The following is a 23,792-nucleotide window of genomic DNA, read 5'->3' as shown; positions in this document are numbered from 1 at the left end:
TATTGGCCAAATGAGAAAGAAAATAAATAAATGATTAATAATGAAAATAAATAAATAATAATCATTAAAAAATTAAATTATTAAACAATTCGGTCACAGAACACATAAACCACCACAATTTCATCAGAATCTGTAACTTAAAAAATAAAAAAATAATCGTCATTCATCGAATAATTAAATAATTAATCGATTAATTGATTAATTAATAAATCAAAAATATCCTTTGCAGCCAAATCACCTGGTCATTGGCATGCCCAAATATCAGCTTCCTAACTCAAAAGGTGCCTGAGTTAATGGTCAGAAGAGAAAGGAAATTTGATTAATTAAATAAGTCCTTAATTAATCGCTAATAATTAAATAACTCCTCAATTTATTGATTCATCAAAATACAAAAAATACCGTTTTTGAGAAAGGACTTGCTCACTATTGTGCCGAAATTTCAGCGTCCTAGCTCAAAGGATGGCTGAGATATCGTCCGGACAAACAAACAAGAAAACAAACAAACAAACAAACAACCAGAGTGAAAACTGAGTACTCTCTTTCAGCGTGCGTCACTGCCGAGCCCCCTTCGGTGCCCAGAAATGACGATTTGCAATGCCTGGAGATGGCATAGGAAAGGTGCAGTGTACAACAAACAACCAGAGTGAAAACTGAGTACTCTCTTTCAGCGTGCGTCACTGCCGAGCCCCCTTTGGTGCCCGGCAATGACGATTTGCAATGCCTGGAGATGGCATAGGAAAGGAGCGGTGTACAAAAACAAGAAAGCAAGAAAACAAACAACCAGAGTGAAAACTGAGTCCTCCCTTTCAGCGTGCGTCACTGCCGAGCCCCCTTCGGTGCCCGGCAATGACGTTATGCAGCGCCTGGGGATGGCATAGGAAAGGTGCGGTGTACAATATATTTTACAGCCAAATCACTGTCATTGGCATGTACAAATATCATCTTCCTAACTCAAAAGGTGCCTGAGATCATGGCCAAAAGAGAAAGGAAATGAATAAGTACTTAATTAATCGCTAATAATTAGATGCCCAAGGCAGGTGTTCGGACGACAGCAGGGATTTTCGAAGCTGCACACGTTCTCCACGTTTTCAAAGTTAAGTCATTGTTCACAATTGTATTTTGTCGAAACTGTATTTATCTTTCGATGTGTGAACCTATAGTGTGTCCCTTGGAAGTTTCTCGGTGTTAAGCTTTCATAAATTAATCGTTTCTGTTTGCCTCGCGTGTTGCGGCCTTGCCTCGGGCTTCCCCTGTCCCCCGTCGAAGTTTGTTTCTTCCTTCGCTGTTTTTGCTAGGTTTTTAGATTTCCCTTTCTCCCCCAAACTTCCCCGTACATCTACTCTGTCTAACGTTTTAACCCTCTCCCCCCCCCCCCCCCCCCCCCAAAAAAACAACAAAAAAAACAACATTTATTTCCCATTCTCCACGTGTGAAGTTGGCCCATCGTGTGATTCTGCCCACTTGCGCTGTCTCGCCCCGCCCCCATTATCTCCTTGCCTTCCACCTTTTCATGACTCGTGGTTGTCCCTCTCGGCTCCCTCTCCGTTGGTATTTTTGTGAATATAAGATTGTTCTTCACGGTTCTGTTTAAATATGTTTAAACTCTCCCCTGCAGTGTTTTATTCAGTGGTAGATTAGAACACACTGTTTTTCTTCCTATTTAAAAGGCTTTTTTCAATTTCCTCTCCAACTCATTCCCTTTCAAAAAAATATTCAATCTCTTATAATTCTAAATCACTACATGTTCCAAATTCACATTCATTCCACCCCTCCTCCATCGTTCTTAAACGGATCGCCAACTTGAAAATCACAATAAACCCAAATTGTTATAAATGTTCTTCTTTCATTAGTCATCCACTTTCTAAACTCCCCCCTTGCCCCTCCCCTCGAAATCTCCCCCCCTTGCCCCTCCCCTCCAAATCTCCCCCATTGCCCCTCCACTCCAAATCTCCCCCCTTGGCCCATCCCCTCCAAAACTCCCCCCTTGCCCCTCCCATTCAAAACTCCCCCCCCAACCCCTCCACAATACTCCCCCCTTCCACCTCCTACTCAAAGCTGCCTCCTCCCCACTTCATCTCCCTTCTATCTCATACCTCCACCTCCCCCAACCTTCTACTTTCCTCTGCCCCCCCCCCCCCCTCAAACAACACCTCACTGTGCCTCATCCCATCACCATCAAATCTTTCGTCCTCCTCATCATTCCCTCTCTTGTAACTCTTATGTAATCTCTGACACACTATCAACTGCTCTCCCTACATCCCCCTCTCATCCTTCATCTGACCCTACCCCTCCACTCCCCTGTCCTGCACCCGATGCTCCTCCTCTCTCCTCATTAACGGTATGGACCTCAAACATCCGGGGCCTTCGCTCAAACCTGATTGATCTCTCCATTCAGGTTGCTTCTGACAATCCAGACTTGATGTGCTTAACAGAAACTTTCCTCCTTCAAGATGTCTCCGATTCAATAATGTCTCTTCATGGTTACTACCTCCTCCGGTATGATAGACCTGAGCCTCGTCATGGTGGTGGGGTTGCTATCTTTATCAAAAACTCTCTTCCTCACTCTCCCTGCACTGCCCTCTCTCCCCCTCACCCCCAGGAGTACCTCTGGCTACGGCTTCCTCTCCGCTCCCACCTTTTGTTCATATGTGTTCTGTACCATACTCCAAACAGTGATGACTCCATTTACATTTCGCTGTCTGACAACATGGACCAACTTCTATCAACTCATCCAAACTCTCTCTTCCTCATATGTGGCGACTTCAACTGTCATCATGCCAGCTGGCTGGGTGTGGGTTCCTCTCTCACCAGCCATGGCACCTCAGCAAAGGACTTCTGCGACTCATTGGGACTGACACAATCTGACAATTTCCCGACCCGGATCTCAGTCAATGGAGTATCTTCTCTTCTCGACTTGGTTATGACAAACTTCCCTGCAAAAGTCTGCTGCTCTTCTTCTGCTCCAATCGGTTCTTCTGATCATGTGCTTGCTAAAGTGGACATCTCTCTGGCCATTCTCAGAGAGCCTCCTCAGCGCCGACGAGTCTGGCATTTCACTCAGGCTGACTGGCACGGTCTGCAAGCAGCCATAAATCATCTGGACTGGTCTCCCATCTCCACTGCCTCTGACATCAATTCTTCCTGGGAATTCTTCCAAAGCAAACTACTCTCTCTCTCCTGCACAGATTAATCCCATCTCGTCTTCAGTTGTCTTACCCTTCCTCCCGTCCAAGGTACACTGAATCTTGTGGTGAGGCAGTTGCCCTGAAACAACTTGCCTTTGCCTCTTGGAAGGCAAATCTAACTGAAGGCAATCTCAGTTCCTTCCACCAAGCTTGGAACAAGTGTGTGTCTACCCTCAGGAGTGCCAGGAAGCACTATCTCTCCACACTCACGATTGAACTCTCAAACCTGTCTCCTTCCTCCAAATCCTGGTGGCGTCTGGTCAAATCCGTTTCTGGTGTTTGTTCCCCCTCCATCCCCTCCCTTACCTCAAATGGCAACACAGTTGACACCGCACGTGACAAAGCCGAATGCCTCAACTCTGTGTTTGCCTCAAAATCTTGTGTCCCAAACCCATCTCTCTCTGTTCCCACCTTTCCAGTCGAACCCAACTGCTCCTGGACCCTGTGTCCTTCTCTCCTGACAAGAAGTTTTTGTCAAACCTTGACTCTGATTTTGCAACTGGACCAGATGGCATCAGCCCACTCTATCTCACCCTCTCTCTGTTCGTTTCACCCTCTCTCTGTTCGTTTCACCCTCTCTTTTGCTCAAGGTCATCTGCCAGCATCTTGGAAATCAGCAAACATTACCGCTTTACACAAAAAAGGTGCAAAAACAGATCCTTGCAACTACATACCAATCAGCCTGCTCCCAATTATCAGCAAAGTCATGGAATCCATCATTGCTTCAGATATCAAATCCTTCCTCTTCTCCAATGGCTTGATCTCTGATCATTAATTTGGATTCAGACCAGGCCATTCTACTCTGGACATGCTGCTTCTGCTGTCTCAACAATGGATGGAGGTCCTCAATGCCAAACAGGAAATCAGAGCTGTCTCCCTTGACATATCACGTGCCTTCGATACTGTCTGGCACCCAGCTCTGCTCACCAAACTCTCCTATGGTATCCATGGAAATCTCCACTCATGGCTTGCGGACATCCTCTCTGGTCGTAGGCAACGTGTGGCCCTGAATGGATTTCTCTCATCTCCCCTTCCTGTTCTGGCTGGAGTTCCCCAAGGTAGTGTTCTGGGCCCTGTGCTATTTCTGGTCTTCATCAATGATCTCTCTGATTCTCTGGAAAATCCTCTATCTCTTTGCTGATGACCACTATCTGCCACTCCATCCCTCATCCCTCAGATCGGCAGTCTGCAGCCTCCTCACTCTCTGCAGACCTGGACAAAATCACAGGCTAGTCAAACAAGTTGAACATGTCTTTCAATCCTGACAAATCCCACACTCTTACTATGTCTCTCCGAAAAGACCGACTGGAAAACGCTCCCATCTACTTTCTGAACAATCCTCTCCAAGAAGTTCTGTCGCTCAAGATTTTGGGTCTCACAATGTGCCATGATCTTTCTTGGGATAACCAAATTTCCAAGCTGGCCTCCAAAGCCAGTCGCCGACTGGGCATCCTCCGTCGTGCGAAGTCCTTCCTTGGCACACCTGAGCTCCTCACCATATACAAGGCTTTCATCCGCAGCTCAATGGAATACTGTTCCCCCCTCTGGGCCGGTGCTCCTGCCTCACACCTAGCTCGGCTTCACGCTGTTGAAACCAAAGCTTTCAGAATCATTTGACTCTCCTGCGATTAAGCTAACTCCGAGGGCCTTTCACTCACTCACCACAGGCAGGTCGGTGGTCTTTCTGTCTTCTACTGACTCCTCTCCGGCCTTGCTCCCCCAGCTCTCTCTGTGCTCTGTCCCCATTATATTCCTACAGGTCGCACAAGATCTGCCAGCAACCCTCTTATGGTTAAATTGCTAAAATCTAGGCTCTCTGCTCACCTTCACTCTTTCATTCCCCTTTTCTCCCACCTCTGGAACAAACCCCCCCACTCCCTTCAATCCCACTCGTCCCTCCAGGTCTTTAAAACAGCGCCCCCACTCCCTTCAATACCACTCGTCCCTCCAGGTCTTTAAAACAGCTGTTCACCACCATCTCTTATCTTCCCCCATCCAAAACCTTGATCTTTTCTAACCCCGCTAATTCACCCCAGATACACTTTTGTTGAAATTCCAACTTATTTCCTGGAAGTCCTTGCAGAGTTGATATGTTTTATACCTCTCCCACCTCCCCCCAAGCCATCCCCCTCCCACATTTCTCTCGATGTCCTTGCTCTCAAATGTTGTGTTTGTGTCCTTCCCCCTCTCTCCCCATCTTGTGTTCCGCTCCCCTTATTTTGTGCGTTATGTGTCGGTTGATTTTTTGTGTGATTAATGTTAGCTCTTTCACAAGCGTCGATCTTGTATGCAAAAAAAAAAAAATCTTCCAAGCTCAAAATGTGCCCGAGATATTGCCCAAAAAAAAAAAAAAAAAAACACCTTTGGAGGCCATTTTTCCCTGCAAGGCAGGGGTTGGCCTTTTTCGGGGACCGTGGTTGTTGTTGTTTTTGGTCCCCTTTTTGAAGCAATGTTTTACGGCCGGATGCCCTTCCTGCCGCCAACCCTTTTTGTCGCCTTTTACGACAAGCAGGGAATTACCAGTGAACTGGTACTCAATTAGCCGACCTCGGAAGGATGACAGGCTGAGTCAACCCCCCCTGGCGTTAATTCAGCGATCGACCGGGATTCGAACCCAGGATCCTAGGATCCTAAGCTGGCACCCTAGCCACGAAGCCAACACCAACACCAACACCTTCTGCCCAAATGAGAAAGGAAATAAATAAGTTCTTAATTAATCGATAATAATTATTGGCAATGGAAGAAGAGAGCGGGGCGGAAGAGAGTGGGGGAAGAGAGAGAGAGAGGCGGAAGAGAGAGAGAGAGAGAGAGGCGGAAGAGAGAGAGAGAGAGGCGGAAGAGAGAGAGAGAGAGAGAGAGAGAGAGAGGCGGAAGAGAGAGAGAGAGAGAGAGAGAGAGAGAGAGAGGCGGAAGAGAGAGAGAGAGAGAGAGAGAGAGGCGGAAGAGAGAGAGAGAGAGAGAGAGAGAGAGGCGGAAGAGAGAGAGAGAAAGAGAGACAGAGGCGGAAGAGAGAGAGAGAAAGAGAGAGAGGCGGAAGAGAGAGAGAGGCGGAAGAGAGAGAGAGAGAGAGAGGCGGAAGAGAGAGAGAGAGAGAGAGGCGGAAGAGAGAGAAAGAGAGAGAGAGAGAGAGGCGGAAGAGAGAGAGAGAGGCAGAAGAGAGAGAGAGAAAGAGAGAGAGGCGGAAGAGAGAGAGAGAGGCGGAAGAGAGAGAGAGAGGCGGAAGAGAGAGAGAGGCGGAAGAGAGGCGGAAGAGAGAGAGAGAGGCGGAAGAGAGAGAGAGAGGCGGAAGAGAGAGAGAGAGGCGGAAGAGAGAGAGAGGCGGAAGAGAGAGAGAGGCGGAAGAGAGAGAGAGGCGGAAGAGAGAGAGAGGCGGAAGAGAGAGAGAGAGAGGCGAGAGAGAGAGAGAGAGAGAGGCGAGAGAGAGAGAGAGGCGGAAGAGAGAGAGAGAGGCGGAAGAGAGCGAGGCGGAAGAGAGCGAGGCGGAAGAGAGCGAGGCGGAAGAGAGCGAGGCGGAAGAGAGCGAGGCGGAAGAGAGCGAGGCGGAAGAGAGCGAGGCGGAAGAGAGCGAGGCGGAAGAGAGCGAGGCGGAAGAGAGCGAGGCGGAAGAGAGCGAGGCGGAAGAGAGCGAGGCGGAAGAGAGAGAGAGAGGCGGAAGAGAGAGAGAGAGGCGGAAGAGAGAGAGAGAGGCGGAAGAGAGAGAGAGAGGCGGAAGAGAGAGAGAGAGGCGGAAGAGAGAGAGAGAGGCGGAAGAGAGAGAGAGAGGCGGAAGAGAGAGAGAGAGGCGGAAGAGAGAGAGAGAGGCGGAAGAGAGAGAGAGGCGGAAGAGAGAGAGAGAGGCGGAAGAGAGAGAGAGAGGTGGAAGAGAGAGAGAGAGGTGGAAGAGAGAGAGAGAGGTGGAAGAGAGAGAGAGGGGTGGAAGAGAGAGAGAGGCGGAAGAGGGGGAAGAGAGAGAGAGATAGGCGGAACAGAGAGAGAGAGGCGGAAGAGAGAGAGAGAGGCGGAAGAGAGAGAGGCGGAAGAGAGAGAGAGAGGTGGAAGAGAGAGAGAGAGAGAGAGGTGGAAGAGAGAGAGAGAGGTGGAAGAGAGAGAGAGAGGTGGAAGAGAGAGAGAGAGAGGTGGAAGAGAGAGAGAGAGAGAGGTGGAAGAGAGAGAGAGAGGTGGAAGAGAGAGAGAGAGAGAGGTGGAAGAGAGAGAGAGAGGTGGAAGAGAGAGAGAGGGGTGGAAGAGAGAGAGAGAGGTGGAAGAGAGAGAGAGAGGTGGAAGAGAGAGAGAGAGGTGGAAGAGAGAGAGAGAGGTGGAAGAGAGAGAGAGGCGGAAGAGAGAGAGAGGCGGAAGAGAGAGAGAGGCGGAAGAGAGAGAGCGGCGGAAGAGAGAGAGAGAGGCAGAAGAGAGAGAGAGAGAGAGGCGGAAGAGAGAGAGAGAGAGGCGGAAGAGAGAGAGAGGGGGAAGAGAGCGAGAGGCGGAAGAGAGCGAGAGGCGGAAGAGAGCGAGAGGCGGAAGAGAGCGAGAAGCGGAGGAGAGCGAGAGGCGGAAGAGAGCGAGAGGCGGAAGAGAGCGAGAGGCGGAAGAGAGCGAGAGGCGGAAGAGAGCGAGAGGCGGAAGAGAGCGAGGAAGAGACTGAGGTGGAAGAGAGTGAAGAAGCAGAGACTGAGGAGGAAGAGAGTGAAGTGGAAGAGAGTGAGGGGCAGAGAGTGAGGGGCAGAGAGTGAGGAGCAGAGAACGAGGGGAAGAGCGAGGTGGAAGAGAGTGAGGTGGAAGAGAGCAGGGGGGCAGAGAGCGAGGAGGAAGAGAGCGAGGAGGAAGAGCGAGGAGGAAGAGAGCGAGGAGGAAGAGAGCGAGGAGGAAGAGAGCGAGGAGGAAGAGAGCGAGGAGGAAGAGAGCGAGGAGGGAGAGAGCGAGGAGGGAGAGAGCGAGGAGGAAGAGAGCGAGAAGGAAGAGAGCGAGGAGCAGAGAGCGAGGGGCAGAGAGTGAGGAGGCAGAGAGTGAGGAGAAGATAATGAGGAGAAAGAGGGTGAGGAGGGAGAGAGTGAGGGGAAAAGAGTGAGGCTGGCTGGAGAGGAGAGAGAGGATGGGAGAGGATTAGGGAAGAGGTGGATGGGGTGAGATTAAGTGGAATTTCCACAGGTCCCTCCCTACTAATCGTATATATATTTATTAGATAGAACAAACAAATCAACACCAATAAAACCATTTCATTTATGATTTATATGAAGCTCGAGAAACGAAACGTTTTCATGACCAGAAACGGGAACGAAATGAAGGAACAAAGCAGTTTACAATGGATAAGCAGCAGCGTTACTCTTTACGCCGATAATCTTCAGCTCAATCGCACCATTATTGAGAGAAGCGGCAACACCACAACACAACGCGCCGCAACACACAACATACCACAACATACCATACAACACACACACCACACACCATACACCACACACACACCACACACAACACACACCACACACCATACACCACACACACACCACACACAACATACACAACACACACCATACACAACACACACCATACACAACACACACCATACACAACACACACCATACACAACACACAACACACACCATACACCATACACAACACGCACCATACACAACACGCACCATACACAACACGCACCATACACAACACGCACCATACACAACACGCACCATACACAACACGCACCATACACAACACACACCATACACAACACACACCATACACAACACACACCATACACACATCATACACACACCATATACACACCATATACACACCATACACACCATAACACCACACACACCATAACCACACACACCACACACACCATAACCACACACACCACACACACCATAACACCACACACACCATAACACCACACACACCATAACACCACACACACCATAACACCACACACACCATAACACCACACACACCATAACACCACACACACCATAACACCACACACACCATAACACCACACACACCATAACACCACACACACCATAACACCACACACACCATAACACCACACACCATAACACAACACACCATTACACAACACACCATTACACAACACACCATTACACAACACACCATTACACAACACACCATAACACAACACACCATAACACAACACACCATAACACAACACACCATAACACAACACACCATAACACAACACACCATTACACAACACACCATTACACAACACACCATTACACAACACACCATTACACAACACACCATAACACAACACACCATTACACAACACACCATTACACAACACACCATAACACAACACACCATAACACAACACACCATAACACAACACACCATAACACAACACACCATAACACAACACACCATTACACAACACACCATTACACAACACACCATAACACAACACACCATTACACAACACACCATAACACAACACACCATTACACAACACACCATTACACAACACACCATTACACAACACACCATTACACAACACACCATTACACAACACACCATAACACAACACACCATTACACAACACACCATTACACAACACACCATTACACAACACACCATTACACAACACACCATTACACAACACACCATTACACAACACACCATTACACAACACACCATTACATAACACACCATAACACAACACACCATAACACAACACACCATTACACAACACACCATTACACAACACACCATTACACAACACACCATTACACAACACACCATTACACAACACACCATAACACAACACACCATTACACAACACACCATTACACAACACACCATTACACAACACACCATTACACAACACACCATTACACAACACACCATTACACAACACACCATTACACAACACACCATTACATAACACACCATAACACAACACACCATAACACAACACACCATTACATAACACACCATAACACAACACACCATTACATAACACACCATTACATAACACACCATAACACAACACACCATTACATAACACACAATGCACACCGGTAAAATTAAAAACAATATTTATATTTTTAACAAAATGATACAAAACCCAAGCATCTCACATGATTGAGGAATCCCTGCAGGAAGCCGCAGTGAACCTTGTGTTGTACTTATCTGCAAGATGTTCATCACATTATGTCGTTAAAAACCAAATTAATTCGTTAAAATAACAAACACGACTTCCATGCACCAAATCGTCAAACGGAAATCCTTCTAGCATTTACCGGCCAGGTGTGCACGGTTATCACAGCGTTGGATACTCACTTCCCATCAAAGGTAATAACTTCAGAGGGTACTTTTAATACTTATTAAACAAAATAACGTCGTTTTTCGGTAAACTCTTTTAAAAATAAATTATACACGTGTAACACAGAAACATTGCATACGGCGGACGCAACAATACACCGCCTCGAATGATTTACAAAATATAACGTTTATTGAGCAAAACAATGCTTAACATGGCATGGAGGAAATCACCAGGGTGAGGTGTGCATCCCGAACACCGCCCAAAGACGCAGGTACAGAGATTACTTACAGGAGTAAAGTAAAATTTACCCACATCCGCCGTCTTGTTCTATTGACAGATAAGGCGAATTCTATTTATCAGGTGATATTGGGAAGGGAGGACATTTGAAATGCCAACATTGAGAAAAGGAACACAAGATAAGAGGAAAGTGTTGCGTCCCGTTATTACATTGACGATGTAAATGCTCATTTTATTTTGGACGCTCGTAAAGGAGTCGATGAAGCAGTGTCGACAGAGGTCATGACAGATTGAAGAAGAGGAAGAATTGCTTTGCATTACATGTCCCCTACCAATGTGATATTTTCAGTCCATAAAGCCTTTATGGAGAGGCCTTTATTAAAGGGCAAAAGTCTGAAAATTGACGAAACTCTCTGAAACTCAAACTTGTTACCTCCGCCACCAAAGGTACATGGAGGTTATGTTTTCACCCCTGTCTGTCTGTACGTTTGTGAACAAAATATCTCAAAAAGTTGTGAACGGATTCGGACAAAATTTGGTAGAGAGGTAGCGTATGTCAGAAGGACTAATAGACTCGATTTTGGTGAAGATCTGAATATGGATTCGGATATGAGAATTATTTAATTTACAAGTGATTCTTCACCTTTGGGAGATAGGGCTAAAACCAACATATAGCAGGATATCTCAAAACATTATGGACGGATTTGGACGATACTTGGTGGACAGGTTGGGTGTCTGACAAGGAAGAATCGATTCAATTTTGGTGAAGATCCGGATCCGGTTAATATAATTTTTTAAGTGATTCTTCACCATTGGGAGATCGGGCCAAACACGATACATAACAAGATATCTCAAAAAGTTGTGGACGGATTCGGACGAAACTCGGTAGAGAAGTTGTGTGTGTGACAAGGACTAATCGATTCGATTTTGGTGAAAATCTGATTTATGGATTCGGATACGAGAATTATTTGATTTTTAAGTGATTCTTCACCATTGAGAGATCAAGTGAAAAGCGATATACAGTATAACTGTATAACATGATATTTAACAAAGTTGTGGACAAGTTATGAATAAACTTGGTGGACGAGTCGGTTTGATGACAAGAACAAGCCGATTCGATTTTGGTTCAGGTCTGAATCCAGATCCGGCCTATCAATGGGAAACAAAACGTAAACTGTTCACATGGCGAAGGTATGTTCTCTGCCTAGTGCCATTCTAGTTACAACTGAAATGGCCGCCAGTCGGCCATATTTGATCGCATCGCAAAACAAAATGATATTATGCATATGTATACCATCATGTATTGTCTTTTTGTCAAGTATGAACAAAATCGGCCCATACATCTCGGAGATATAGTTGCGGACACACGCACGGACGGACAGACGGACGAGACCCAATCCATAAGCCCCCGTTTTGGACTAAGATGTCGTGATGAAAATCCGTAAAAAAAATATTGTGGTGTGGCGGACACGAAAGCTCACTGGCGTGAGGGCATCATTCCACGCACCAAGTGGGCGGCGGCCACGCCCGAGGGGTAGGCGTGGCCGCGGGATATACACCGGGCGTGCAGTCCGGAGCGCTCCAGTGCGGATGAGTGAGCAATGCATAAAGAGCTCGATGATAACCAAAGCGTTGTGGCCTACCTTTGTTCAACGTGTGTGCTCCCGCACCACATTGGTGACCTCCGACTGGTTCAACCGTAGTTGAACCCCCGAACGTGCAATGGCCATCAATGCGATCAAGCTGCCGGAGTTCTGGGAAGCGCAGGCCGACACCTGGTTTCTTCAAGCTGAGGCCCAATTCCAGCTCCGGGGCGTCACGGCGGACGACACGAGGTACGTCTACGTGGTCGCTGCCCTTGGCTCCGGCACGACCGCGCGCGTCGTGTCCTTCCTCCGGCACCCGCCGGATGAGGGCAAGTACGCGGCGCTCAAGCAGCTGCTCCTCGATACATTTGGCCTCCCAGAGGCCGACCGCGCCGACCGTCTTTTGGACCTTCCCGCCCTCGGCGACACACGCCCGTCCGCCCGCATGGATTACATGCTAGCCCTGCTCGGCGACGGCCGCGCGGATTTCCTGTTCCGTGCTCTCTTCCTCCGCGCGCTGCCTGTACAGGTGCGGCTCGCGTTGGCCGGGTCGACCATTACGGAACCGCGGGCCCTGGCCAGGGAGGCGGACAAGTACTTCGCAGCCCACGATGCGCGGCCGGCATATAGCACGGCCGTCGTGGGTCCCAGCGCCGCGCACGGTGCGGGTGGTTCGGATCCTTCCGAGCACGGCGTAGGTTTGGCGGATCGCCGCGTGGCATGGCGTTCGGATCCTCCCGAATACGGCGTAGGTTTGGCGAATCACCGCGTGGCATGGCGTTCGGTTCCTTCCGAGCGCGGCGTAGATTTGGCGGATCCGTGCGTGGCCGCCGCCACGCCCCGCCCACCACCGTCGTCGCAACCGGTGCAGCGACCACCACCGGGCCAGACCTGGTGCCATTTCCATGCCAGGTTCGGCCACAAGGCCAGGTCCTGTCGCCCGCCTTGTACTTTTGGCAGGTCGGGAAATGACCAGGCCGGCGCTCGCTTCCTGCCATGAGCGTCGGCCATACTGGCAGCCTGTTGTTCATCACGGACACCTTATCTGGGCGCCGTTACCTGTGCGACACGGGAGCGCAGGTGAGTGTCGTTCCCGCCGGTACGTCCGACAAGCAGTCCGCGGGCCGGGGCCCCGCGCTGCTTGTCGCAAACGGTACGTCCATTCGCACGTACGGAAAACGCTGCCTTTCTCTGCGGTTCGGAGGGCAGGTTTTCCGATGGTCGTTCGTCACGACCATGGCACTGCTCGGCGCGGACTTCCTGTGTGCCAATGGTTTACTGGTGGACGTCAAGCACAGAAGGCTTGTCCAGGCTGAGATGTTCAGCTCGCTCGCTTGCGCGCTGCCTGCCTCGTTGAGCAGCTCCCGGAGCGGCTCATCGAGCGGCTCGCCGAGCGGCTTGCTGAGCGGTTCGGTTCCGGCCAGGTTCATCTGTACACTTCCGGCAGCGAACGAATTCACCCGCCTTCTCGCAGGTTTCCCGGCCCTCACGCGGCCCACCTTCTCGGCGGGGGCCGTCAAGCACGGGGTGGAACACCACATCCCCACCGTCGGGCCAACGGTCTACACCCGGGCACGCCACCTCGAGCCGACGAAGCTCGCCGTAGCTAAAGCGGAGTTCACAACGCTGAAGCGGCTCGGCATCGTGCGGCGCTCCGAGAGTGCTTGGGCATCGCCGCCTCACATCGTGCCAAAGCCCGGCGGGGGATGGCGACCATGCGGGGACTACCGGTGCCTCAACGACGCCACCACCCCCGACCGCTACCCCATCCCCCACATCCAGGACTTCTCCGCCCGGTTGGCGGGCATGTCCTTCTTTTCGAAGGTGGACCTCATACGCGGCTACCATCAGGTCCCCGTCAGGCCGGAGGACATCCCGAAGATGGCGGTCATCACGCCGTTCGGCCTTTTCGAATTACTTCGGATGCCCTTCGGTTTGAAGAATGCGGCTCAGGCGTTCCAGCGCCTAATGGACAGCGTCTTGCGCGACTTGGATTTCGTCTACGTGTACCTGGACGACATCTTCGTCGCCAGCGCGTTCCTGCGAACAGCACCTACACCATCTCCGCACGCTCTTCGAACGTCTGGGCCAGCATGGCCTCATCGTGAACCCCGCCAAGTGCCGGTTCAGCGTCGCCGACATCGACTTTTTGGGGCACTGCGTCACCAGGCACGGGGCCGTCCCCCTACCGGCCAAGTTGGAGGTGGTGAAGGGGTTTCCGCGCCCCCGCACGATCAAGGGGCTCCAGGAGTTCCTGGGCATGGTAAACTTTTACCATCGGTTCCTGCCCCGCATCGCCCAGCTCCTGCGCCCCTTGCACGAGGCCCTCCAGGGCAAGCCGGGCAAAGGTGACGTTACCTGGACCGAGCAGATGGACGCGGCGTTCGCGGGCGCGAAGCTCACCTTGGCTAACGCCACCATGCTCACGCACCCGGCACCCGATGCACCGATAGCCCTCATGACCGACGCCTCGGACTACGCGGTGGGCGCGTTGCACGAGCAATGGGTGCGTGGTGCCTGGCAACCGTTGGTGTTCTTCAGCCGGCAGCTTCGCCCGACCGAACGCCGCGATAGTACCTTCGACCGCGAGTTGCTCGGGCTTCACCTGGCAGTCAGGCACCTCCGCCATCTGCTCGAGGGCCGTGCGTTCACGGCCTTCGTCGACCACAAGCCACTGGTTTTCGCGATGGGCAAGGTCGCCGAGCCGTGGTCGGCACGGCAGCAGCGTCACCTCTCGGCCGTGTCCGAGTACACGACGGACATCCGGCACGTCACGGGGAAGGACAACCCGGTGGCGGATTGCCTTTCCCGGTCCGTCGCCCACGCAGTCCACCTTGGCATCGACTATGCCCGGATGGCGGCGGACCAGGCCGCCGACCCCGGCGTCCAGGCCTTGCGGACCGCCGTCATGGGCCTCCGCATCACCGAGGTGCCGCTCGACGGCGCGGCCCTCTTGTGCGACGTCTCCCTCGGGCGGCCTCGCCCCATCGTGCCCGCGGGCTGGCAGCGCCAGGTTTTTGACGCCATCCACGGCCTGTCCCACCCGGGCACGAAGGCCTCCCAGAGGTTGGTCACCGACAAGTTTGTCTGGCATGGCCTCCGGGAGGCCATCCGCGGCTGGACCAGGACGTGCCTCGCGTGCCAGCGCGCGAAGGTGCACCGGCACACCCAGGCCCCATTGGCCCCGTTTACGGTGCCGGCACATAGGTTCGACCATGTGCACGTGGACCTGGTGGGACCTCTGCCCCCCTCGCAGGGCTTCACCCACGTCCTCACCATGGTGGACCGCACCACCCGGTGGCCGGAGGCCGTGCCTTTGGCGGCGACGACGGCGGCGGACATTGCGCAGGCGTTCATCGCCACCTGGGTCGCCCGGTTCGGCGCCCCCTCGGACATATCGTCCGACCGCGGCCCCCAGTTCACCTCGGAGCTCTGGGGGGCGGTCGCGCGGGGGCTCGGGGTCCAGCTGCACCAAACCACGGCCTACCACCCTCAGGCCAACGGCCTGTGCGAGCGGTTCCACCGCTCGTTGAAGGCCATGCTCCGGGCCACCCTCCGCGACGGCGGCTGGGTCGACAGGCTCTCCTGGGTCCTGCTGGGCCTCCGGACGGCGCCCAAGGACGACCTGCGCGCATCCGCGGCGGAGTTGGTCTTCGGACAGCCGCTGCGGGTGCCGGGCGAGTTCCTCCCCGACCCCACGGCACCATGGTCCGCGGCGCAGGAGCGCTCCGCGCTGCAGGAGACCGCCCGGAGGTTCGCCCCGGTGCCGACGGCGCACCACGGGCACCCGCCTATGCACGTCGCCCCGGAGCTTCGCACCGCGGAGTACATCTTCGTCCGGCACGACGCCGACCGGACACCACTGCGGCCCCTGTACGACGGGCCTTTCCGCGTGCTGGAGACCGGGGTGAAACATTTCACCTTGGACATCGGCGGCACTCCCGACCGTGTCTCGGTGGATCGCCTCAAGCCGGCCCACCTCGACGTGGACCACCCACCGCCGGTGTCTCGGCCCCCGCGTCGGGGCTGCCCCCCTGCGGGCGGACCCCCGGCACCGCCCAGGCCCGCCGGCACGCTGCCCCCCGGTCCTGCACCCATCCCGGGTGCAACCGGAGGCATCCCTGCACCCCAGACGCCGCCAGTCGCCAAAGGGCGCTTCGGCCGGGTCATCCAGTTGCCCCGCAAACTGGCCCTCCAGGTGTGCGGGAATTCTGGGGGGGCGCGTGTGGCGGACACGAAAGCTCACTGGCGTGAGGGCATCATTCCACGCATCAAGTGGGCGGCGGCCACGCCCGAGGGGTAGGCGTGGCCGCGGGATATACACCGTGCGCGCAGCCCGGAGCGCTCCAGTGCGGATGAGTGAGCAATGAATAAAGAGCTCGATGATAACCAAAGCGTTGTGGCCTACCTTTGTTCAACGTGTGTGCTCCCGCACCACAGTGGTGTTGTATTTGGTGTCATTCCTTCCTACCTTGTTTGGTTGTTTTTGGGGGATTCCTTCCCGATATGTTTCTTTCTGACTCGTTTAATACAATGATTCACGTTGTTGGATGGTCAAGGTCCCACGGCGTGCTTCACGAAGGGTAGGCGAGATATCGCCGGCACCCTGAACAAATTCAAAATTCCTACGGTGTCCTCAATCGAACGTCACGCCTGGCCATCCGGTTCATGAAAGACTTCGACCAAGCCTCCCACGGTTCACCAACCCCACAAGAACGTGGGAATAATTGCTGTGGCAGTTAAAGAAGAAGATTATTAATGATTCACACTTGATATATGATTATTATAGGACATATTCCATAAGACCAGAACAAAATATGTACATTTCAGTATGTTGTGGCGGACACGAAAGCCCACTGGCGTGGTGACATCATTCCGCGCACCAAGTGGGCGGCGGCGACGCCCGAGGGGTAGGCGTGGCCTGAGGATATACACAGGGCGCGCAGCCCGGAGCACGCTAGTGTTACAGTGAGCTCCTGAAATAAAGACGCTTATAAGTTACCGCTTGTCCGCTTCCTCCTTGCTCGCAAGCAGCGCGAGTAACGCGGCGCTTTACTGGTGACCCTCGACGTTGGATCTGCCGGAGCGATCCTTCCACACACGACGCCATTGCCATGGCCAACTTCATCAAACTTCCCGAATTTTGGGAGGCCCAGGCCGAAGTCTGGTTCGTCCAAGCCGAAGCCCAATTTCAGCTGCGGCACCTCACCGGCGACGACACGCGCTACTGCCACGTCGTCGCCTCCCTCGGGCCCGGCACGGCCGCTCGAGTTGTGTCCGTCCTTCGCCACCCACCAGACGGCCACAAGTACGAGGCACTCAAGCGGCTACTCCTAGCCACGTTCGGCCTCACGGACGACGCACGGGCCGACCGCCTCCTGGATCTCCCCGAGCTCGGCGACACGCGCCCGTCGGTCCGAATGGACCATATGCTGTCACTGTTGGGCGACGAAGCCCGCGGTTCTCTATTCCGGGCGCTTTTCCGTCGCCAACTTCCAGCGCAGGTTCGCCTCACGTTGGCCGTGACCGTGCTAACGGAACCCCGAGCATTGGCAGCCGAGGCGGACAGGTACTTTGCGGCCGTCACGGACCTCGAGGCTGATGCTGCTGATGATGCTGATCCACAGCATCAGCTTACACAGCATACGCAGCATGCTGATATGCACCTCGTGACCGCCGCCATGCCCCGCCCACCGCCGCGGCGAAAACCGCCACCGCGGGGAAACCCGCCAACTCCACCGGCCTGGCGGAGACAGCCGCGCTCCTCCAGCTCCACCACCTGGTGCTGGTTCCACGCCAAGTTCGGCCATGAGGCTCGGCAGTGTCATCCGCCATGGTCATCCGCCATGCTCCTTCAACAGGTCGGGAAACGCACGGGCCGGCGCTCAATAGTGGCGATGAGCGCCGGCCGTTCGAGCAGCCTGCTGTTCATAACGGACACCTTATCCGGGCGCCGTTACCTGTGCGACACACGGGAGCGCAGGTGAGTGTCGATCCTGCCGGTACGTCAGACAAGCATGCCCCGGGCGGGGGCCCCGCGCTGCTTGCCGCGAACGGGACGCCCATCCGTACGTACGGAAAACGCTGCCTCTCTCTGCGGTTCGGAGGGCAGGTTTTCCGATGGACGTTTGTCACCGCCGACGTGCTCATGGCACTGCTTGGCGCGGACTTCCTGTGCGCTAATGGGCTCCTGGTCGACGTAAAGCGCAGACGTCTTGTCCAGGCCGAGACGTTCAGCTCGCTCGCTTGTGCGCTGCCCAGCTCGTCGAGCAGCTCAACGAGCGGCTCGCCGAGCGGCTTGCCAAGCGGCTTGCCGAACGGTTCGGTTCCGGCCACGTTGATCTGTACGCTTCCGGCAGCGGATGCATTCACCCGCCTCCTCGCCGGCTTCCCGGCCCTCACGCGGCCCACCTTCTCGGTGGGGGCCGTCAAGCACGGGGTGGCCCATCACATCCCCACCGTCGGGCCACCGGTCTACGCCCGGGCACGCCGCCTCGAGCCGACGAAGCTGGCGGTGGCAAAAGCGGAGTTCGCTACCCTGGAGCGACTCGGCATCGTTCGGCGCTCGGAGAGCGCTTGGGCGTCGCCGCTGCACATCGTGCCGAAGCCCGGTGGGGGATGGCGACGGTGCGGGGAATATCGCCGTCTCAATGACGCCACCACTCCCGACCGCTACCCCGTCCCCCACATTCAGGACTTTTCCGCCCGTTTGGCGGGCATGTCCTTCTTCTCAAAGGTGGACCTCATACGCGGCTACCATCAGGTCCCCGTCAGGCCGGAGGACGTCCCGAAGACGGCGGTCATCATGCCATTCAGACTCTTCGAGTTCCCGCGGATGCCCTTCGGTCTGAAGAATGCGGCTCAGGCGTTCCAGCGACTGATGGACAGCGTCCTGCGTGACTTGGATTTTATCTACGTCTACCTGGACGATATCCTCGTCGCCAGCGCGTCCCGCGAAGAGCACCTACGCCACCTCCGCACGCTCTTCGAACGCCTGGGCCAGCATGGCCTGATTGTGAACCCCGCAAAGTGCCGGTTCGGCGTCGCCGTAATCGATTTTCTGGGGCACCGTGTCACCAGGCACGGAGCCGTCCCCCTGCCGGCCAAGGTGGAGGCGGTGTAGGGGTTTCTGCGCCCCCGCACGATCAGAGGGCTGCAGGAGTTCCTGGGCATGGTGAACTTTTACCATCGGTTCCTGCCCCGTATCGCCCAGCTCCTGCGCCCCCTGCACGAAGCTCTCCGAGGTAAGCCGGGCAAAGGCGACGTTACCTGGACCGAGCAGATGGACACGGCGTTCACGGGCGCGAAGCTCGCCTTGGCTAACGCCACCATGCTCGCGCACCCGGCGCCCGATGCACCGATCGCCCTCACCACCGACGCCTCGGACTACGCGGTGGGCGCGGTGCACGAGCAATGGGTGCGTGGAGCTTGGCAACCGCTGGCGTTCTTTAGCCGGCAGCTTCGCCCGCCCGAACGCCGTTACAGTACCTTCGACCGCGAGTTGCTCGGGCTTCACTTGGCGGGCAGGCACTTCCGCCATCTGCTCGAGGGCTGTGCGTTCACGGCCTTCGTCGACCACAAGCCGCTGATCTTCGCGATGGGCAAGGTCACCGAGCCGTGGTCGGCCCGGCAGCAGCGTCACCTCTCGGCCGTGTCCGAGTACACGACGGACATCCGGCATGTCGCGGGGAAGGACAACCCGGTGGCGGATTGCCTTTCCCGGGCCGTCGCCCACGCAGTCCACCTCGGCATCGACTATGCCCGGATGGCAGCGGACCAGGCCGCTGACCCCGACGTCCAGGCCTTGCGGACCGCCATCACGGGCCTCCGCATCACCGAGGTGCCGATCGACGGTGCGGGTACGGCCCTCTTGTGCGACGTCTCCCTCGGGCGGCCTCGCCCCATCGTGCCCGCGGGCTGGCAGCGCCAGGTGTTTGACGCCATCCACGGCCTGTCCCACCCGGGCGCGAGGGCCTCCCAAAGGTTGATCGCCGACAAATTCGTCTGGCATGGCCTCCGGAAAGCCGTCCGCGGCTGGGCCAGGACGTGCCTCGCGTGCCAGCGCGCCAAGGTGCACCGGCACACCCAGGCCCCGTTGGCCCCGTTCACGGTGCCGGAACGCCGGTTTCACCACGTCCACGTGGACCTGGTGGGACCTCTGCCCCCCTCGCGGGGTTTCACCCACGTCCTCACCATGGTGGACCGCACCACCCGGTGGCCGGAGGCCGTGCCCTTGGCGTCGACGACGGCGGCGGACGTCGCGCAGGCTTTCATCGCCACCTGGGTCGCCCGGTTTGGCGCCCCCTCAGACATCTCGTCCGACCGCGGCCCCCAGTTCACCTCGGAGCTCTGGGGGGCGGTCGCGCAGGGGCTCGGGGTCCGGCTGCACCGAACCACGGCCTACCACCCCCAGGCTAACGGCCTGTGTGAGCGATTTCACCGCTCATTGAAGGCCGCGCTCCGGGCCACCCTCCGCGACGGCGGCTGGGTCGACAGGCTCCCCTGGGTCCTGCTGGGCCTCCGGACGGCGCCCAAGGAGGACCTGCGCGCATCCGCGGCGGAGTTGGTCTTTGGGCAACCGCTGCGGGTGCCGGGCGAGTTCCTCCCCGACTCCACGGCACCATGGTCCGCGGCACAGCAGCGCTCCGCTCTGCAAGAGACCACCCAGAGGTTCGCCCCTGTGCCAACGGCATGCCACGGGCACCCACCGACGCACGTCGCCCCGGAGCTTCGCACGGCGGAGTACGTCTTCGTCCGCCACGATGCCCACCGGACACCACTGCGGCCCCCGTACGACGGGCCTTTCCGCGTGCTGGAGACCGGGGCGAAGCACTTCACCCTGGACATCGGCGGTACTCCTGACCGCGTTTCTGTAGACCGCCTCAAGCCGGCCCACCTCGACGTGGATCATCCACCGCCAGTGGCCCGACCCCCGCGTCGGGGCCGCCCCCCTGCGGGCAGACCCCCGGCACCGCCCAGCCCCACCGCCACGCCGCCCCCCGGTCCTGCACCCATCCCAGGGGCAGCCAGGGGCATCCCACCTGGCATCTCTGCACCCCGGCCGCCGCCGATCGCCAGGGGGCGCTTCGGCCGGGTCATCCGTCTGCCCCGCAAACTGGCCCTCCAGGTGCGCGGGAATTCTGGGGGGGCGCGTGTGGCGGACACGAAAGCCCACTGGCGTGGTGACATCATTCCGCGCACCAAGTGGGCGGCGGCGACGCCCGAGGGGTAGGCGTGGCCTGAGGATATACACAGGGCGCGCAGCCCGGAGCGCGCTAGTGTTACAGTGAGCTCCTGAAATAAAGACGCTTATAAGTTACAGCTTGTCCACTTCCTCCTTGCTCGCAAGCAGCGCGCGTAACGCCGCGCTTTAATGTATTGAATTCATTAAAATGAGGCGTTTTATAATGTATAATGCTTTAATATTGCTTTATAAATTATATGCACTATTAAAATCGCGGCTTTATATAAATACCAGCATATAAATTAATGTATCGTTATTTCACGATAATCATATGCTCCAGATAATATATTAAGTAGCTATGATTATGCAACATTTGCTGAGGAGTTGGTAGCGTAATGGCAGCGTTTCGTTACGTGATGACGCATGGACGCAAAACATGGGTGGTCGGACCTATAAGAAGAAGAAGAGGTCGATTAAGGGGCGGAGTACGTTTGGAAAGTAAGGCGGAGTTACTATGTCAAGGGTTGGAAGAGAAAGAGGAGTGAGAGCGAGAGAATATAATACGAAGAGAAAGAGTGAGTGAAAGCGACTAGGTAGTGTTGGGTGGAGTTTGTCCTGTCACGATGGCCGAGTGCAGGCGTACTGTGGGAAGCCAGGTTGTGCCGATGAAGCTCTTTGCTAGCTTGGAGGTAGACAGCTCATCTCCAAGCTGTGTTCCCAGGTATGTGCAGTTTAAATTTCGAACTCTGTTTCACCTTGGAATGATAAAACAAGGTAACTGAGAACTGTTCACTCGTGATAAACAACCATCATTTGAATATTAATCTCGCATATACGCGATGCGTTTCACCTGCACCAGGTACGTACGGTAGGTACATACCGTTCATCATTACGATATTATAGTTTGATTTATATTTCCATTTTTTAAGGGAAAACGTGTAACTTTGGCTACTCACGTGTTTATTCACGTCTACGATGTTTGTGGGTTCACATTCTGCATTGTAAACGTTTAAAGTGTCTGTTGAAAGCTTCCAGGCAAAGGTTTAAACCGACCACCTGTTTGACTTCCAACAGGTCACATTGCATTTTGGTTTGGTAATGACGTCACCTTCACGTGTTCTGCTTGATATACACGTTTGTTCGTGTTTGTACCACGTACATCACTGTAAACTGTTGTAAGGTTTACATCCATACTTTGGATATATAACGTGTGTGTGTGTTGGTGTTGGTGTTTGTTTGGTGTGTGTGTTGGTGTTTGTGTGTGTGTTGGTGTGTGTTGGTGTTTGTGTTGGTGTTTGTGTGTGTGTTGGTGTGTTTGTGCATGCTGGTGTGTTGGTGTGTGTGTGCGTGTTTTTAGTGTGTTTGTGCATGCTGGTGTGTTGGTATTTGTGTGTGTGTGTTTGGTTAAGGCTTTTTTACTCGTTTGATTGAGGCTTATGCTGAGCCAAACGGACAAAGTAGGTGATTGGTTTGTACATAAAGCTACCTTGCAGCTGTGCAGTTTGGTCCACAGCCCATTGAAATCCAACTTGGAGACAAAGAGGAAGAACAGTTTATCATTCTGAAACCGACTTACAATGGGCTGTCTTTTATGAAAACATTTGGCACATTGTGAGGCTGACGTGGTTTTCATGTTTATCTCCTCGGGTGTTCATGAGGCAAGGTCAAACGTTGCCTTTCATTCACTTTTTAATAAAGAAAATACTTGCAGCATTATTGGTGTCGAGTATTGGGATTTTTGCCTCTTTCGCACTTTAAGTGTCTTCAGGCTCACATTGTACCTTGTGTGCATTAACAACCCGGATGAAGACATTTTTACGAAACGTCAGCCCGTGTCTTGCATCAATTGCAAAGATGGTCGTAGACGATGGACGAATTACAGTGTAAAAGGATTTGAACTTGGCACACCGGCATTAAATATGTAATATGGGTAGATCCCATAAACCCCCCAACCTTTCCTTTCTTCCGCTTCGTACGTAATATGTGGATAGCCCATTATCCCTGGTCAATATTTGATGCATTTAAGAGTCATATTTCTTGCTGTGTTGTAACATATGGGCCTGATTTTAGCATTTTCGGTGTGTCCATACAGCCCACACTGTGACAGCCAGACAGCGTGGTTTGCTCTGCTTAAATCTGTGGGTTTGCTGGAGATAGTCATCTGGTGTGGTTGCAAGCTAGTCCAAAAACAAAAACGATGTGGGAAATTTTGACTTGTTTATTTCCTCTAAAAATATGCTTAAACTTATTACTACCCACACTCAAAGGTCTGCGAAAACCCAACGATCCATTTCTCCTTTATCAGGCCATCGGTTTTTCATACAAGGTCAACATTATGT

At 54.1% G+C, this 23,792-nt stretch overlaps 2 protein-coding genes across 13 annotated transcripts in view; one reads left to right on the top strand and one right to left on the bottom strand.

Annotated features, from left to right (window-relative positions):
* The window catches only part of EXD2 (exonuclease 3'-5' domain containing 2), a 115,549-nt gene extending 105,093 nt beyond the window's left edge, over positions 1–10,456 (bottom strand). Inside the window, 2 exon segments of the mRNA XM_078778897.1 lie at positions 10,262–10,313; positions 10,424–10,456. The gene's annotated coding sequence lies outside the window, so the exon portion shown is untranslated.
* LOC137416859 (phosphofurin acidic cluster sorting protein 2) overlaps positions 1–23,792 on the top strand; it is a 984,123-nt gene that overhangs the window by 816,966 nt on the left and 143,365 nt on the right. For 4 of the 12 annotated variants that reach the window (XM_078778888.1, XM_068102517.2, XM_068102519.2 and 1 more), the window contains exon 1: positions 21,954–22,174. The exons of 1 other annotated variant lie outside the window; for it this stretch is intronic. In XM_078778888.1, coding sequence (XP_078635014.1) covers positions 22,077–22,174 — 98 coding nt within the window. In that variant the 5' untranslated portion in view covers positions 21,954–22,076. Of the gene's footprint in view, positions 1–21,940; positions 22,175–23,792 lie in introns of those variants that run through there. 7 more of the 12 variants (XM_078778891.1, XM_068102521.2, XM_068102518.2 and 4 more) reach the window with 6 other exon arrangements.

Source organism: Myxine glutinosa, chromosome 5, assembly GCF_964187855.1.
Source record: "Myxine glutinosa chromosome 5, kmMyxGlut1.1, whole genome shotgun sequence".
Lineage (NCBI taxonomy): Eukaryota > Metazoa > Chordata > Myxini > Myxiniformes > Myxinidae > Myxine > Myxine glutinosa.
This window is presented reverse-complemented; position numbering and strand designations above follow the sequence as displayed.